This window comes from Columba livia, chromosome 10 (genome assembly GCF_036013475.1).
Source record: "Columba livia isolate bColLiv1 breed racing homer chromosome 10, bColLiv1.pat.W.v2, whole genome shotgun sequence".
In the NCBI taxonomy this organism is placed as follows: Eukaryota; Metazoa; Chordata; class Aves; order Columbiformes; family Columbidae; genus Columba; species Columba livia.
Genome location: NC_088611.1, coordinates 1,616,473 through 1,631,655, shown reverse-complemented (window position 1 = coordinate 1,631,655; position 15,183 = coordinate 1,616,473). Strand labels below are relative to the sequence as shown.

Genomic DNA, 15,183 nt, shown 5'->3' with positions numbered 1-15,183 from the left:
GCTCATAAATTGTCACACCAGCAAATAACAAATGTAAGTCCCATTTTCCTTTATTTCTTCCCTATCACTCCTTGTCCAGCCAATGCCACATAAAAATTTCCATACAAATTATAGCAGGTATGGACAGAGAAATGCTGACGAGTCACTTAATGGCCTTACCACAACTATATTACAGCACAGGAGTGCTAAATAGACCCCTGAAAAGGCCTTTGGAAGCATTTTACACAATTATGGGGAGAAAAATGAACCATCATAGATAAGTCGTTCAGATTCAAGTTTAATTTTTCATAGTTACCAATGGCCAAGAATTATTCCAAAAACACCCTTAGCAATTGGTGTTCTGTGTTTACACACACCCCCACCGTAATTAAACACGAGGTAATTTCGCTCTTCAAACAATTTGAGCAATGCATGTTCACATGTGCTCTGTTTAACCATCAGTACCAACGTAATGATAAATTCCTATTCAGTTACCTCTAGAGCGCTTAGTCATTCACTTGTCTCTGCCCTGTCTCAGTTCCAGGTCCCCCAGTGTTCACGGTTCCCTTTGACCTCAGCTTTTGTGTTGGGAGAATCAAGGGTTCTCTGCCTGGCTGAAGGCAGATAAGGGATGTTTCCCAATAAGCAGTTTCTACATTGCCTGACCAAGGGCACCTGCCTGTGTCAGTGCTTTACATTCCCTGTTTGGTCCTAATAACTCCCATTTATCTTTGTGCTCCAAAGCACATGCACTATATATTATGAACCCACCCATAAAACTCCCACCATCTTCACAATACGTTACATGGGATATTGGCTCGTCACGAGTGAAATCTCCCTGTCTAATTGTGTTTTACCAGTCCATATTCACTTATTTCTCTGACTGAAGCAAACACTGGATATGCAAGAACAAGTGAACATTTCTTTCCATACCATGTGCAGAAACAGTATGTGATAAGCGTAACAGCAAAGATACTTGCATTTGAAAAGTCTATGCAAGACAAAGACAGCAAGTACATGCTTGCTAAAGCACTACCATGCTTGGTAAACTGGTGCCGCTGGCACACACATTCAAAATTAGGTCAGTCACATTATGCCAATTGTCTTGGAGTTCTGAGAATACTGGTGACAGGTACCAAGTGAGCGGATGCCATGCACAGCCTGAAAAGCCTTGTTGAAATGAAGAACTATCCTTTACGCTACTCACCCAGAGTGTGTTTTTACTATGCATTGATCCAAACTTCTGATTTGGCCTGCTCTGAGCACCGCTGGACACCCTGAAAAGTCCGACCCGCATTACAGGTGTGCACAGCACCAGTAAAAAATCCCTGGGGGGGGCCCCGCAGGGAGCTTTTTTAGGCCACGGTAATCCGTCTTTTGGCTGAGGTGCCGGAGAGCTTGTTCATCCTTCTGAATGTCTGAGGGGAAAACAGGAAAGAACTCAAGGATCAACAGTTCCCACCGGATCTAACGGGCACCCTCAGGGCACAGGGCTTCATCCCAGTGACCCCAAAGAGCAGCAAGACTGAGTGTCCATGCGTGTCCATGGGGTGGGAGCTCTGTGGCACCCAGCCTCGGGGGCCACGGGAGTTAGGGCAGCCTAAGAGAAGTCTCAGCTTGGGTGAAAAGGATCCCATTTGTTTGCAGTTTAAAAAAAAAAAATCAGGCTTGAATAATAGGAAGAGGAAAAATTGATTTCTGTTCAGAAAGTTCCAACAAAACAAAATGAGGGAAAAAAGCAAAGTTATCAGACAATAGAGGAGAAAATAATGTAGTCATTTCAATAGAGCTGACACTATAAAAAATCCAGCCTGGCAAGTGAGTGTGGCCTAGCTAGAATGTGAAATTAGTCCCGCACATGGTAACGATTGCTAAGCACATCACTATGGAAATCGAGAGCGCACAGAAGGCACCAGGAGTCTTAGAAATGTGGAAATCAATGCACTGTATGCTGTGGCGAAGAGTGATTCCAGCAGAGTGACCTTTAAACAACTCGATAGGCTGTCGGCAAGCGAAGCACAAGCAGAGAAGCCGGGTGCAGCAGAGCCCCAAGGCAGCAGCGTGGGGGTCCACAACAACCTGGCAGCGGTTCTGCGGACGGGAGGGATAACAGGCAGATTATTCACCCATGGTTAAGGTAAAATGGGCAGCTACTTAGCAGTAACGCTACCTAATAATTTGAGAGGAGAAATAGAAACTACCCCACCCTATGGATACTACAAAGCATATTAAAAGAGTGCCACAGATGAGTTTGGTCAAGACATCTACGTTAACGGCTCTTCCTTCCAGAGAGTGACGGGGATGCAGTGAGCGAAGCCCTCGGGATGGCAGAGGGAAGAGCAGATGATACATCATTCCTTCATGCAGTTAGGGGAAGGACTAACTTAGCAAGCAGAACAGACCAGGAATTTGTTTGGTCAGAAAAAGTGGATTTCATTAAATTGAACGTTATCTTGTTGATATAAATTACATTGAGAGTTCATAGTAGGTCAAGTGTTCTGCAGTATATCTGAGGATATGGTACTCACCTGGGAGGTGGAAGATTGAATATAACTGAGTAGGGACTTAACTTTAGTCTCCCACTTCATCGTGAATTCTCTGACCATTGCACTACTGACCTGCCGGGTTCTCCCTTAATCTCCCCTCTTGGAGCTGCTCCACTTTGCATAAATAATTGCATGTTATGCAGAGCAAGGAATTAAACCCAGTTGGCCCATATCCTAGATGAAAGCCCTGACCCACGGGGTATCCACTTCACCTGTACGCAAACCTCTCAGGTTACACCAGTTTAAATCAGCTTTTTGTATAAGGTCTCAGAGTTATCTCAATCAGGTCAAACAACTTTTCCTTTTGCAAACCACAGTAATTTAAATGCAGTCTCCCTGTAAGAACATTCACCATCACCTCATTTAATAAATGTAAAACTTCAGTACTTAAGATCCAAGGAAGTTGTACTTTTTCTCCTGTGCTACCATATATATATAAATATATATATATATATATATATATGTATGTGTGTGTGTGTTAAAAAAGTACCAGACACACTATAATTTAAAATCAACTTAAGAAATGTTTCACTGGATTAATAAAAGAGCTAAGATCTTTCTAACCAAAGGAAACACAATCAGTATAATCCAGGGTGTTTCAAAAGGATGGGCCCTATTGAGAGGTGTTTAGGACAAATTCAACTATCGTCTCGATGTTTTCTGTACAGCAGGTGGAGGGAATATAGAGCAACATAAAGAGGTTACTAAAACTTGATAACTCATTAAACCATTTGCAAATTTTTGTGTAATTGTAACATGTTGCCAACGTGAAATTGGGTCCCTCCTTTTGAAACACCCTGGAGAGTAACTTGTATTATCTGCTTATCCAGGGAGAGTTTAAGGCCTTGATTTCCAAGAGTGGTCAGTCAACAGTTCCTGAAGATTAGGGCTGTTAGTAATTTCTCATCTTAGATATGAAATGTGGAGACATTAAAGAATTTCCTTTTGAAAAAAATGTTCTGAATTATTTGTTGAGGAGGATGTCAGTCCATTAAGGTCCATACAAGCATCCCTATGCTGAACCATCTCACCAATGACAACCTAGAACTGCAGCAGCAGCAGAAGAGAATCCACACTCCCTTTTCCTTTGCTATTTTACTGAAAATAGCTTTGAAAGTAGCGACACAGTTTCAGAAGGTGTTGTTTGGGAACAGATTCTGAAATACCATAAGCAAAAAGTAAAATTCAAAAGTAAATAAACTAGGCCAGACAGAGTATGTAAAGCTTCAAGAAACAGTTAAGATAGTAAAAAAACTTTGGTAACTAACAAAGCTACTCCAGTTCTCCTCAAGTATCTGGAAATTATCCTTATTTCCTTTTTTACCTGGCTCCTTATACATCAAGGAAAATCACCTCTAGCCTGAAGACAATAGTAAATCAAAAATTTAAAGACTTGAAGGGAACTTGAGACTTGCAACACCAGCATCAGTGATTTAAACTTGTAAAAGGAACTGAGACCTTATCACTGATTTTTGACTGAAGAGATGGGTCGTTTACTCATGTTGGGGCTTTTTGGCATAGCCGAAGTTGGAGTGTGGAGGATAATTCATTTTGTTTGCTTTTCAGACAGATTGTATTATTCCTGCTTATATTTTGTGCACTTATTTCAGCAGTCTGAGACAGTCTGATGGGTGAAATATCAAAAGCCAGGAAATTTATATCTATTTCAAAAGTGTAGTGCAAAACATACTCGTCCTCGGATTGCCATGGTACCCGGACTCAGTAGTTAGTGCCAGTAACATCACTTAACAGACTACCCCAATAAACCTCAATTATCTGGTTGTATTTTCATCTGAGAAGCAGTTAGTGTGTACTTCTTAATGGCATCACAGCTTCTGTGGCATTGAGGCTGCAGTGCTGGCTGAGCCGATCAACACAAGGAGAGAAACTGCCTGCAGGCTGCAAAGTCCCACAGAGAAGGGCCTTCAGTTCTGCCTTTTTTCATAAAGTAAGCTGTAAGCTTCGGAATCGTTATCAGCAATATTATCATTATTAACTAATCTGAAGATTAGTTCCCACATCTTCTTTAAAGTTGCCTCACCGAGCAACTTTGTCAGCAAGTGCAGCTGTTACTGGATGTATTTAGAGTGCAGGTCCGTCCATCCATCCATCCATCCATCCATCCATCCATCCACACAGCGAAATTTGGGTCCTTGCTTTCCCTTCCTTTGCAAGGTGAGCTGTTTCAGTTTAGGTTAGCTAAACTGGGCAGAAAAAGAGGAAGATTTAAAAGATGTGAGTCAATCCTTGGCTTCTATTCAAAAAGTTCTCAAATGCAAATATATGTAGTTCATGCTGTTGAAATTACATTACGGAAAGCTCATTCAGTGGGATGAAGGTTTTGCCTGCTTACCTCTAATGTGAAAATAACAGCAGATGGATTTTTTTGGCTTACACTCGGACCAAACAGAAGTTTTTGGGAGAAACTACCACATGTAAAATACCACATCTCAAGCTGTGACATACTGGGGTCCATATATAGCAATAAGTTGCACACATCCTTGTTGACTTTTGGGTTAGATATGCTTTAGAATATATCCCTAGCAGTGGGTTTTAACAGGGCGCTAAACTTCTGAGTTTTCTGGACAACTTTTATACACACACTCTCACAAAATGAACGCTTGAAAGGATGGAACTCGAGGCTGAATCAGGTTATTAATGAATATGAACTATGTTTCCTCCCCCAGCAGGACAATACCTGCAGAGTACGTTTGCGTATTGCATCTGTCTGCGCTGGAAATAACGGAGTGGTACCAGGTGGAACAGATGGCAGGATGAAAGAGAAAAACAAAGCGGTGAAGGGCATACATCCATCTCCAGCAGAGCAAAGTGCTGAAAGGAAGACCTGGAGCAGTCAGAAAGAAAGGCTTTTAGAGAAAAACACCCTACAGATATAAGCTGTTCAACCTTCCTTTTCTCCCCTCTTGAGTAAAGATAACTTGCCCTGATTCATAAGATGCTCCTGAAGGTGGCTGTTATTGTGGTATAAGATACCTTTTTCTTGTTCAACTTTGCTGAATGTTTTTGACTTGAAGTAAAGGAAACAGACACTGATTTGTCAGGAGTAGCCACTTCTGAGCAGGTTCAAGTGCAAACAAGACTTGCATATTACATGTCTGCTCCAGTTTTCTAAAGAAAAAAATAATTAGGTTTCCTATCAATATATCTGCAATACACTTAATCGAGGCTGATTCCTTGGCATTTGGCATGTGGTGCACTTCACCACTAGCTGTCTTTCCAAGCTGTGCAGAAATGGGGTGTCTCCTTTTCCACATCACCAAAGATCACCGCAGACACCTTTGCCATCATGCCAGCAGTCTTACACGCTCATCTGATTCTCTGCAGTGCTTGTGCGATGATGTTGCTGTTATTTTTAAACTGTATGAAGCAGCAACCAAACTTTTCATTGCATTTGAAGCATTCTGCCCTTGGCATGGCACTGCCCTTGGTGCCATGAGGTGCAGGGCTCCCCCTCGGCCCAGGCCGGCCAGCAGCTCAGCCCGTGGTGCTGGGGAGCCTTGCCAGCTCTGGGCCGTGCTGCGGAGGAGAGGCCCTGTGTCCCGCCTGCAGCTGAGCCCTCAGCAGCCTCCTCTCTCCACAGGCTCCGCGGTGCAGAGGCAGCAGCCAGGTGCAAATACGGCGGCTGCTCCTCGTTCTGTGGCAAAAGGACCAGACGCTGCGCTCCCCCTGAGAGCTGCATCCAACAGCAGAAGCCACTGTTGATTGTGGAAAGCTGGTGTATCAGCCCTTCACACTATCCGCACAGCCCCCCAGCCCATCCCCAGCAGCACCGCAGTGGTGGGACCAGCCCAGCAGCCCCCAACACCAGCCGGAATCAGAACCAGAGTGTCCGGCCTCTCCAGAACCACCATGGCCTCCAGAACCATCACCAGCTCTGCTGCAGCAGCAGGATGAGAACAAAGGCCTCCAACAGACACTGGAATCAAAACCTGTGCAACCACCATCGCCACAACCTCCACGTCCCCCCAGCCCGTCCCCAGCCCCCCTGCAGCAGCCTGTCTCCTGCAGCGATGCAGGTGCAGGAGCCAGGTGGGAAAGTGGCAGCCGCCCCTCAGTCCTGGACAGATGGAGCAGCAGCTGTGGCAGCTCTGAGCTGAACCCAACACCAGCAGTCGCTGTTTGATCCTGGAAAGTGAGCGTTACTCCCTCCCCACGGTTCTCGTGTCCTCCCTGCCCATCTCTGGCTGCCCTGCAGCAGCAGGACCAGGACAATGGCCTCAAGCAAGAGATGGAATTCAAGCCAGCACATCCAAAATCATCTGGGCCCCAAAGCCCCCAAGCCCGTCCCCAGATATCCTGGCGCAGCAGAACCTGCCCCATCTCTTCAAGCAGCCAGTGGGGTGGAGATCAGTCTTTCCACCATCCCCTTGGCCGCTGCATCCCCACAGCCCATCCCCAGGGCCCTGCAGTGGTGGGACCAGCCCCATGGCTTCTAATACCAGCCCAATTCAAAACCAATGGAGTGGAGAACAGTGTGTCCTCCATCCTGTGGCACCCCAGTCCGTCCCCGTCTGCTTTCCCGTGGCAGGACCAATGCAAGTTGCTCCTTGTGTGGCCCCCACTCAGACAGGGAGGAGAGCCGAGAGGGAACGGGTCAGGCTCAGTGATGTGTCCGGGGCGCTTTCCCTTGCCGAGCTGCCTGTGCCGGCGTCTTGGAGCCTGATCTGCCCCGGTGCCCAATGCCAGGTCAGCGCCTGGCTGGGGTTGAGTCTGGAGCTGCTGTCAGCTCCAGGGACTCCTTTCTGCCGGCAACTCCGCACGGGCTTCGTTTGGTCCCAGCACGGTGCCGCTGCAGGCACGTGGTGACTCTTTGCCCCACGCTCCCGAGCGGAAGGGAGGGACGAGTGCCGCGGAGCAATCCCGTCTTTGCATCGCGCTCCCGGCCACTCCGAGCTGAAGAAGCATCTTGAACTGTGTCACGGGAGCTGTTGTGTCCTGCGCTTCTTTGCAGCCCAGCCTGTGGGTGAAGCTGATCCAGGTTCCCGTCTGGGTTCCAGGACCAAGCTCCCAGGACATGCCGTGGGTACGTCATGGCTTTTTCCTCCCTTTGGGAGCTGCCAGCTCCAAGCCCCAAGGTCCGGCAGCCGGGCAGGTCTGCGGGTGTGAGGACAGAGCCCTGCTCGTGTGTGTGTCCTCTCCTTGCGCGGTCCCCTCACCGCTTCTGCCATTCAGTGCTGCCCATGCAGATCACAGCAGGTGATGGAAGCTTCTCTGGCTCTTTACTGACAGATGATCACGCAGGAAGGACATTTCCAGGTCCTTGGCAGCCACTCGGCAGCAGTTGGAGCAGCACAGCTCCTCCAGCAGTGGACGGAAAGCAAACCAGCACGTCCACCATCACCACAGACCTGGCATCTCCCTGCCCGTCGCGAAAAGATGTATTGATTGTGGATGTCATTCAGTTCCTGAGCGCAGATAGTATAGAAACAGAGAGTGCTGTCAGAAGTAAAAAGTTCACTGCTTGGTATTTAATACATTATCTTTCCTGCAGCAGAGCTGTTTACCTGTTTCATAGGATAGCCTTTCTTCATTCATTGTCTTCACCATTTCAGTCACTGGAAACCAGTTTCTACCTGCATTCAAATGCTATTACAATTCTCAGTGAAACTGGGAATAAAAACTGCAATATAAGGACACCCACCATTATTACTTTAATTTTATGGAAGTCCTGTATACAATTTATTTATTCTTAGCTGGCGCTGGCTGACCCTTATGATGGTATAAAAGTCTCATCAGTTGGATGAAACAGGCAGGGATAAGTAACACAGTGCTTCCCATTTATGCAGCTAACTTGATGGCTTTATTTTTTTTTTAATAAAATACAGCATCAGTTCCTTTGCTGTTCAAATCTGGGGCAACACACAGCACTGAATGCACAGTGCACACTCGGTGTGGGTGGGTGGGGGAAGAGCAGACTGATGCTGCCTGCAGCAGCGGGAGTCACCAACATGAGCTGAACTTCAGACTTGACAGTAATATTGCAGTAAAAGTGTAAAATTTTTGACATGTCCAATATAATAGAAAACAGATCTTATTAAAAAAAAGTAGATTTTGAGAGCTCCGACCAGCCTGAAAGTTAAGGAAAGACAGAAAAGTAAAGCCTTTATCTTTCCTGTAAAACCAAAGTGACCCGTGCTCCCTGGGGTCCCCCAAGGCGCCAGACCGGGCTGCAGCCTGGAAGCTGCTGACGGGAGGGGACCTTGTGCTTGGCTGCAGACTGAAATCCCTCACTCTTGGGGCAACGAGCTGCCGCTGACAGCACCCGAGGAGGTCAGCAGCCCCGTGGCTGTGGTCTCCTGCAGTTCTGGGCACTGCGAGCTCCTCCTGCCCCTGTGCCAGAGCCCGCAGAACAGGGCAGAGCCGTGGGCCCAGCCCCGGGCGGGACGGTGTCTCAGCCCTTGCACGGAGCTGCCCCACGGGACGTGCTCCCCTCCCGGGAGGCAGCTCCCCGGCTCTGCGATGTGGGACGGGATTTGGCTGGCCTCAGTAACATTCCCAGCACTTATCAATCGGTAAAAGGAGATGTGCTGGAACTTGTTGGTCACAGGCCATGGGAAGGGTAGAGGTGAGAACCTTAATTAGAAGGAGTGGAAAGTGCTGATTCTATGTTTAGACAAGGTTCACAAGTTAATAAGGTTGTCCTGTAAGAAGGGGACTCTTGTTTTTGCTCTTGTTTTTGCACGGGGACGATTGCTTGGGTCAGGGTAGTAGCTGTTTAAGAAAATGTCTCAGACCAATCAGTATGTAACACGGCAACAGAAACACCAATCAGCTCGCAGCACGTTGCTGAGGAAAAGTATAAATGTATGTGAAGCACACTAATAAAGCGGACATTTTGTTTGCATCAAACTGCGCCCCGTCTCTCAATGGCGGCTCTGCTCCAGCACCTGCCACCAGCGCCATTAGCCGTCCCCACGCGGCCTCGGCCCGGCCAGGAGGTCACAGTGATTGTGAGGTCACAGAGCCCGCGGTGCCGCACCGGCCATAAGAAGCGGCTGCACAGCCCCCGGCCCCCAGTGCAGCAGCAGCAGCAGCAGCAGCAGCAGCAGCAGCAGCAGCAGCAGCAGCAGCAGCCGCACAAGGACGTTTCGAGCGCACGGGACCATGTTCCCCGCCCGCCGCCTCCTCTTCCTCCTCCTCCTGCTGGCCCTGCACGCCAGGCCTGCCCAGGCTGCTCCGTGGCGAGCACGGGGAGGAGGTGAGCGGTGCAGCCGTTCGTGGCCAGCGGGCTCTTCTCCCGGGCAGTGTGGGTGGTGGTTGTTCCCTCCAGTGCTTTGCGAGGCTTCCTCTGTGTGCCAGAGCTCCCCGGGAGGGAAGCCCCCAGGGACCCTGTGCTGGTCCATCCTCTCCTCAAGAGCTGTTCCTCGTGACCTGTACAGAGTGTGTCAGAGCAGCCAGAGCTGGCCAAGAGGTCACCGGCCCCTCTGCAGCTCTGGCAATGTCCAACTCCAACTGGCTCCCATGTGGCTGCCCGACCCCCTTCTAGTGCCTGCAGTTCCCTAAGGCAGCGCTGGATCCCAGCGGGCAATGGAAACGTTTCTCCTCTGTGCTTCTTTCCAGATGAGACTGGTGGCAATGATTATCCAGCTTCTTGGCTGGATGCAGTTTCGGAGCCCTTGAGGTATCCTGGAGGTAAGTTCCACGTGAAATGCAAGTTGCTCCTTGTGTGGCCCCCACTCAGACAGGGAGGAGAGCCGAGAGGGAACGGGTCAGGCTCAGTGATGTGTCCGGGGCGCTTTCCCTTGCCGAGCTGCCTGTGCCGGCGTCTTGGAGCCTGATCTGCCCCGGTGCCCAATGCCAGGTCAGCGCCTGGCTGGGGTTGAGTCTGGAGCTGCTGTCAGCTCCAGGGACTCCTTTCTGCCGGCAACTCCGCACGGGCTTCGTTTGGTCCCAGCACGGTGCCGCTGCAGGCACGTGGTGACTCTTTGCCCCACGCTCCCGAGTGGAAGGGAGGGACGAGTGCCGCGGAGCAATCCCGTCTTTGCATCGCGCTCCCGGCCACTCCGAGCTGAAGAAGCATCTTGAACTGTGTCACGGGAGCTGTTGTGTCCTGCGCTTCTTTGCAGCCCAGCCTGTGGGTGAAGCTGATCCAGGTTCCCGTCTGGGTTCCAAGACCGAGCTCCCAGGACATGCCGTGGGTACGTCATGGCTTTTTCCTCCCTTTGGGAGCTGCCAGCTCCAAGCCCCAAGGTCCAGCAGCCGGGCAGGTCTGCGGGTGTGAGGACAGAGCCCTGCTCGTGTGTGTGTCCTCTCCTTGCGCGGTCCCCTCGCCGCTTCTGCCATTCAGTGCTGCCCATGCAGATCACAGCAGGTGATGGAAGCTTCTCTGGCTCTTTATTGACAGATGATCACGCAGGAAGGACTTTTCAGGCTCCTCGGCAGCGTGCTGGGCTCCAGCCCGGCTGGCGTCGCAGGGGTGAGCAGTCTGTCTGTGCTGACCTCACAACCTCTGCCTTGTTTTTCTGTAATGGATTAATCTCACATAGAACCAAACTTTGTTTCTAAGGTCTTCCAAGACCAAGAAATGAAGCTGAAGGAGGAATAAAGGCCACAGAGCCATCAAAACTCATGAGGCAACTCCTGGACGAACTGCACAGAGCACACGGTGGGTATATTTTACTGGGAATTAGCTGTGAGGTTCAGCATCCGGAGGTTTAGGTACTGGTCTGGACAGGCTGTACAGCGGGAAGGGGTCGATCAGGGCCCCGCTGCAGCGATGCTGGTGTCATGTCTTGCAGCTGCCAGAGAGATGGTGCAGGGCTTGTGTGGCCAGTTGTGGTTCAAGCCGAGTGCCAGGGGCAGCTGCTGGGATGGGGCGAATGTGGCTGCAGCTGGTGCTTCCAGGAAGGGCAGGAGGGCCTTGCAGAGGAGTCTTCTCCAGAGGGCTGTTTCCCCAGCTGGCCTGGCTGCAGCTTCTTCCCGTTCTCTTTGAAGGACGGCGCTCAGCATCACCCGACATTTTGCCCACAATGTGCAACGCAAACCAGAAGGTCACGTGCGATTTCCTGGTGTCCCGGCAGGGCCAGACGTGGCTGTTGTTCGGAGCAGTGCTAGGCGCAGCCCCAAAGCACAGCCCTGGTTTCTAAACCTTAGCCATGCCTTTGAGAAGTCTTGCCCCCCGAAGATGCCATGTCCCTCATGGGGAACGGTTCCATCTGATCCAGCCCTCCCTCTTTCTTTCTCAAGAGACGAACCGCGAGGCTGTGTGGAAGGAGGCGTTTCCAGAAGGAAGCCGCAGCTCCCTGCCAGACTCTGGTGAAGCAGCAGAGGCGATGCCAGCCGCTGGTATGCCAGGTAATCACTGTCGCATGGTCAGCCAGTGTCACCCGTCAGGATGGGTGTGTGTCAGCAGGCTCTTCCCCCAGTGCCCGCTCTTGCACGTCACCTCACAGCCAAAACTCAGTGCTTTGGGCTCGAGGCATCTGGGCCACGTTCTGCAGATGATGGGGAATGTGACTCTTGCACAAACGTACCTCCTGCTGTAGCTGCGGCCCAGAGCTTGCCCGGAGTCCCCAGAGGCTCCAGGCACAGGAGCAGCACCCAGCAGGATCCCTCCCGGGATCTGAGGTCCAGAGCGATGCCCTGACCGCCAGTTCGGGCAGGGGCTTAGAGGGAACGTCCCGTCCCCCTGCATCCTCTGTGCCTGCGCCGTGCTGAGGCTTTACCTCTCCTCTCTGCTTTCTGACAGGGCTGCCAAGGCCCGGAGCTTACCAGCACAGCAGCGTAAATGAATTCCATACGACGAACTCAGGTACTGAGCGTCTTGGTGGGGTCCCTGAACAGGAGACACGTCCCAAAACCCGGGAGTGGCTGCAAGCGACACCCACGCAGGAGAAGAGGCAGACGGGGAGAACAAGGCTCATGTCCCTCTTGAGAGGGCCTGACTCCGTCCCCTGCGGCTGTGGGAGCTGGACCGGGGGGCAGAGCTGGGGCTGGCACTTTTGTCCGTGTCCCTCAAAGGAGCGACCGGTCAAGCAGCTGCGCTCCCCCCGTGCTGTCCTGCTGGCCTTCTGGGTTTTGTTTGGTGGGACAACCTGTCCCAAAGGGTGGGAGTCCTGTCCCAGAGGGTGGGATGGTGCCTCCAGGCAGCAGCACCCTGGGAAACCAGGAACTTGCTGGCCATATTGAAGGTGCTGCAAGCTTAGCAGTGGTGCACAGGATGGACTAACATCTTGAATTTCTCCTCCAGATGTGGTCGGCAAGAATACCAAAGGTGCTCCCAATCCCCAGAGGAATGCAAGTGTTCTCGACCCTGATGATACGGGAAAGATCTGCACTATGTCCATAGCAACTGCCGTGATGTCCACGCTACTTACAGTTGTGTTGTTTTGTGTCCTGATGTGGAAAGTGATGAAGGCAAAAAAGTGAGTTATTGCTTTTCCTCCCACTGCTTTCTTAGGTGGCTGATGTATCACAAAGAATTTCTACTCAGGCTGCTGCGGAGTGGCCAGTTACTGGCTGGCCAAACAACTCTGCTGAGGATTCTGCTGCTGTCAGATGCTTCAGTTGGCCTCTTAATTCCTGGGCCGCCTTCCCAGGAGCCCGCTCTGACTTGGGCCAGCCTTAGCTCAAACTGACCCTGCCTGGGCAAGAGCAGCCCCGGGACTGGCAGGCACAGGCAAAGCCAGGGCAGGACGAGGAGGAGCAGGGGACGAGATTGGCCAAGAAAGCCACACTCTCACTGTCACCCGCTCCTGAGCAGTGAACCTGCCCGGAGGAATCCCCCTGCTCGGTGGTGCCATGAGGTGCAGGGCTCCCCCTCGGCCCAGGCCGGCCAGCAGCTCAGCCCGTGGTGCTGGGGAGCCTTGCCAGCTCTGGGCCGTGCTGCGGAGGAGAGGCCCTGTGTCCCGCCTGCAGCTGAGCCCTCAGCAGCCTCCTCTCTCCACAGGGATGCAGATAGAGAAGCCAAGCGCGAATATGGCGGCTGCCCCTTGTTCTGTGACAAAAGGACCAGACGCTGCAGTTCCCCTGAGAGCTGCATCCAACAGCAGCTGCCACTGTTAGATCCTGGAAATATGGAGTGTCCATTGTCATCACAATCCTCACAGTCCTCCAGCCCGTCCCCAGCAGCACTGCATTGGTGGGACCAGCCGGAATCAGAGCTAGAGTGTGCGGTCTCGCTAGAACCACCAAGTCCTGCAGAACCTTCACCGGCTCCGCTGCAACAGCAGGATGAGAACAACGGCATCCAAAAGAAGGAGGCAAAATCTGTGCGCCCAGGGTCACCACAACCCCAGAACCTTCCCAACCTGTCCTCCTCCGCCCCGCAGCAGCAGAACAAGCCGAGCGTCCTCAAGCGCCTCTTGTGCTGCAAAGGAGTTGTTCAACCACTCCCACAGCTCCCCAAATAAAGACGGATTAAGGTGTTGAATTTTCCATGTCCTCAGCAGCCAGCCAGCAGCAATGGGAGCAGCACAGCTCCTCCAGCAGTGGACGGAAAGCAAACAGCACATCCACCATCACCACAGACCTGGCATCTCCCAGCCCGTCCCCAATCACTCAGCAGCTGCAGGACCAATGCAGTGGCCTCCAGCAGCAGCCCCAACCAAAAGTGCCCCCTCAAGACCCAAGGCTGCTGCTCCAGCCGTCCATCGAGAGGCGAAGGTGGCCCTGCTAGGACGGGGCTGCGGATGCGCTGACAGAGCCCCCACAGAGCTTTTTCTCCCCGTATAAAGAGGGACTGAGCTGTCGTGCAAATCTCTGGGTGGTACCAACATCAAACCCCACGAGCCACCAGTGCTGACTGATCTCCACACCCGGGCACAGCTCAGGATGCCCTCGGAGGCAGCAGGAGCCGCGCACACCCCCCAGCACCCATTTTGCTGCAGCAGGACGAGGTGGAGCCTGGGCCTGGTGCTCGTTGTAAGGCCTTGGCTAAGATGGCAGTCGCTTTGGCCTCTTACAGTGTTGAGGGGGAAGCAGTTTTAACGCTTCTCCAGGCAGTGTGGGTGGTGGTTGTTCCCTCCAGTGCTTTGCGAGGCTTCCTCTGTGTGCCAGAGCTCCCCCGGGAGGGAAGCCCCCAGGGACCCTGTGTTGATCCATCCTCTCCTCAAGAGCTGTTTCTCGTGGCCTGTACAGAGTGTGTCAGAGCAGCCAGAGCTGGCCAAGAGGTCACCGGCTCCTCCACCGCTCACATCAGTGCTGTAGGTCACAGTGTCACAGGAGAGCACTCGGGGAATTGTCCCCTGCTCGCCCTGCTCCCGCCTGCCATGCTGGGCTTCACCCACAGGCAGGGACCCGAGGCTGGACCAGCTATTGGTCTTGAAAGTCTCCAGGGATGGGGCATCTACCACCTCACTGGGGAACCTGGGCCAATCCTCAAGCACCCCATGGGGTACAGAGCAGTGCGTCCACCATCTCCACGGCCCCTGTGTCCTCTCAGCCTGTCCCTAGCAGCCCTGTAGTGGTGAACCAGCCCTGTGGCCTCTAACACCATCTGGAATCAAAACCACAACGGCCATCATCCCCACAGCTTTCATGTTCTCAAGCCCATCACCACTTTCCCTGCAGTGGCAGGACCAGAACAACGAACTCCCGCAGACGTTGGAATCAAAACCTGCGCATCCACCAACAGAGGTTGTAATCAAAACCTGGTGCGCCACTCTCGCCACAACCTCCACGTCCCCCCAGCCCGTCC

General features: G+C 51.9%; 1 protein-coding gene across 1 annotated transcript; it reads left to right on the top strand.

Moving 5' to 3' along the window:
- Window positions 1-10,110: 10,110 nt before the first annotated feature.
- On the top strand, window positions 10,111-14,421 carry LOC135580433 (uncharacterized). The gene is made up of 8 exons (XM_065074888.1): window positions 10,111-10,178; window positions 10,613-10,684; window positions 10,891-10,962; window positions 11,053-11,151; window positions 11,733-11,840; window positions 12,235-12,297; window positions 12,736-12,910; window positions 13,435-14,421. The coding sequence occupies exons 4-8, from the start codon at window positions 11,115-11,117 to the stop codon at window positions 13,895-13,897; spliced, it is 846 nt and encodes a 281-aa protein (XP_064930960.1). The 5' UTR covers window positions 10,111-10,178; window positions 10,613-10,684; window positions 10,891-10,962; window positions 11,053-11,114; the 3' UTR covers window positions 13,898-14,421.
- Window positions 14,422-15,183: the final 762 nt, after the last annotated feature.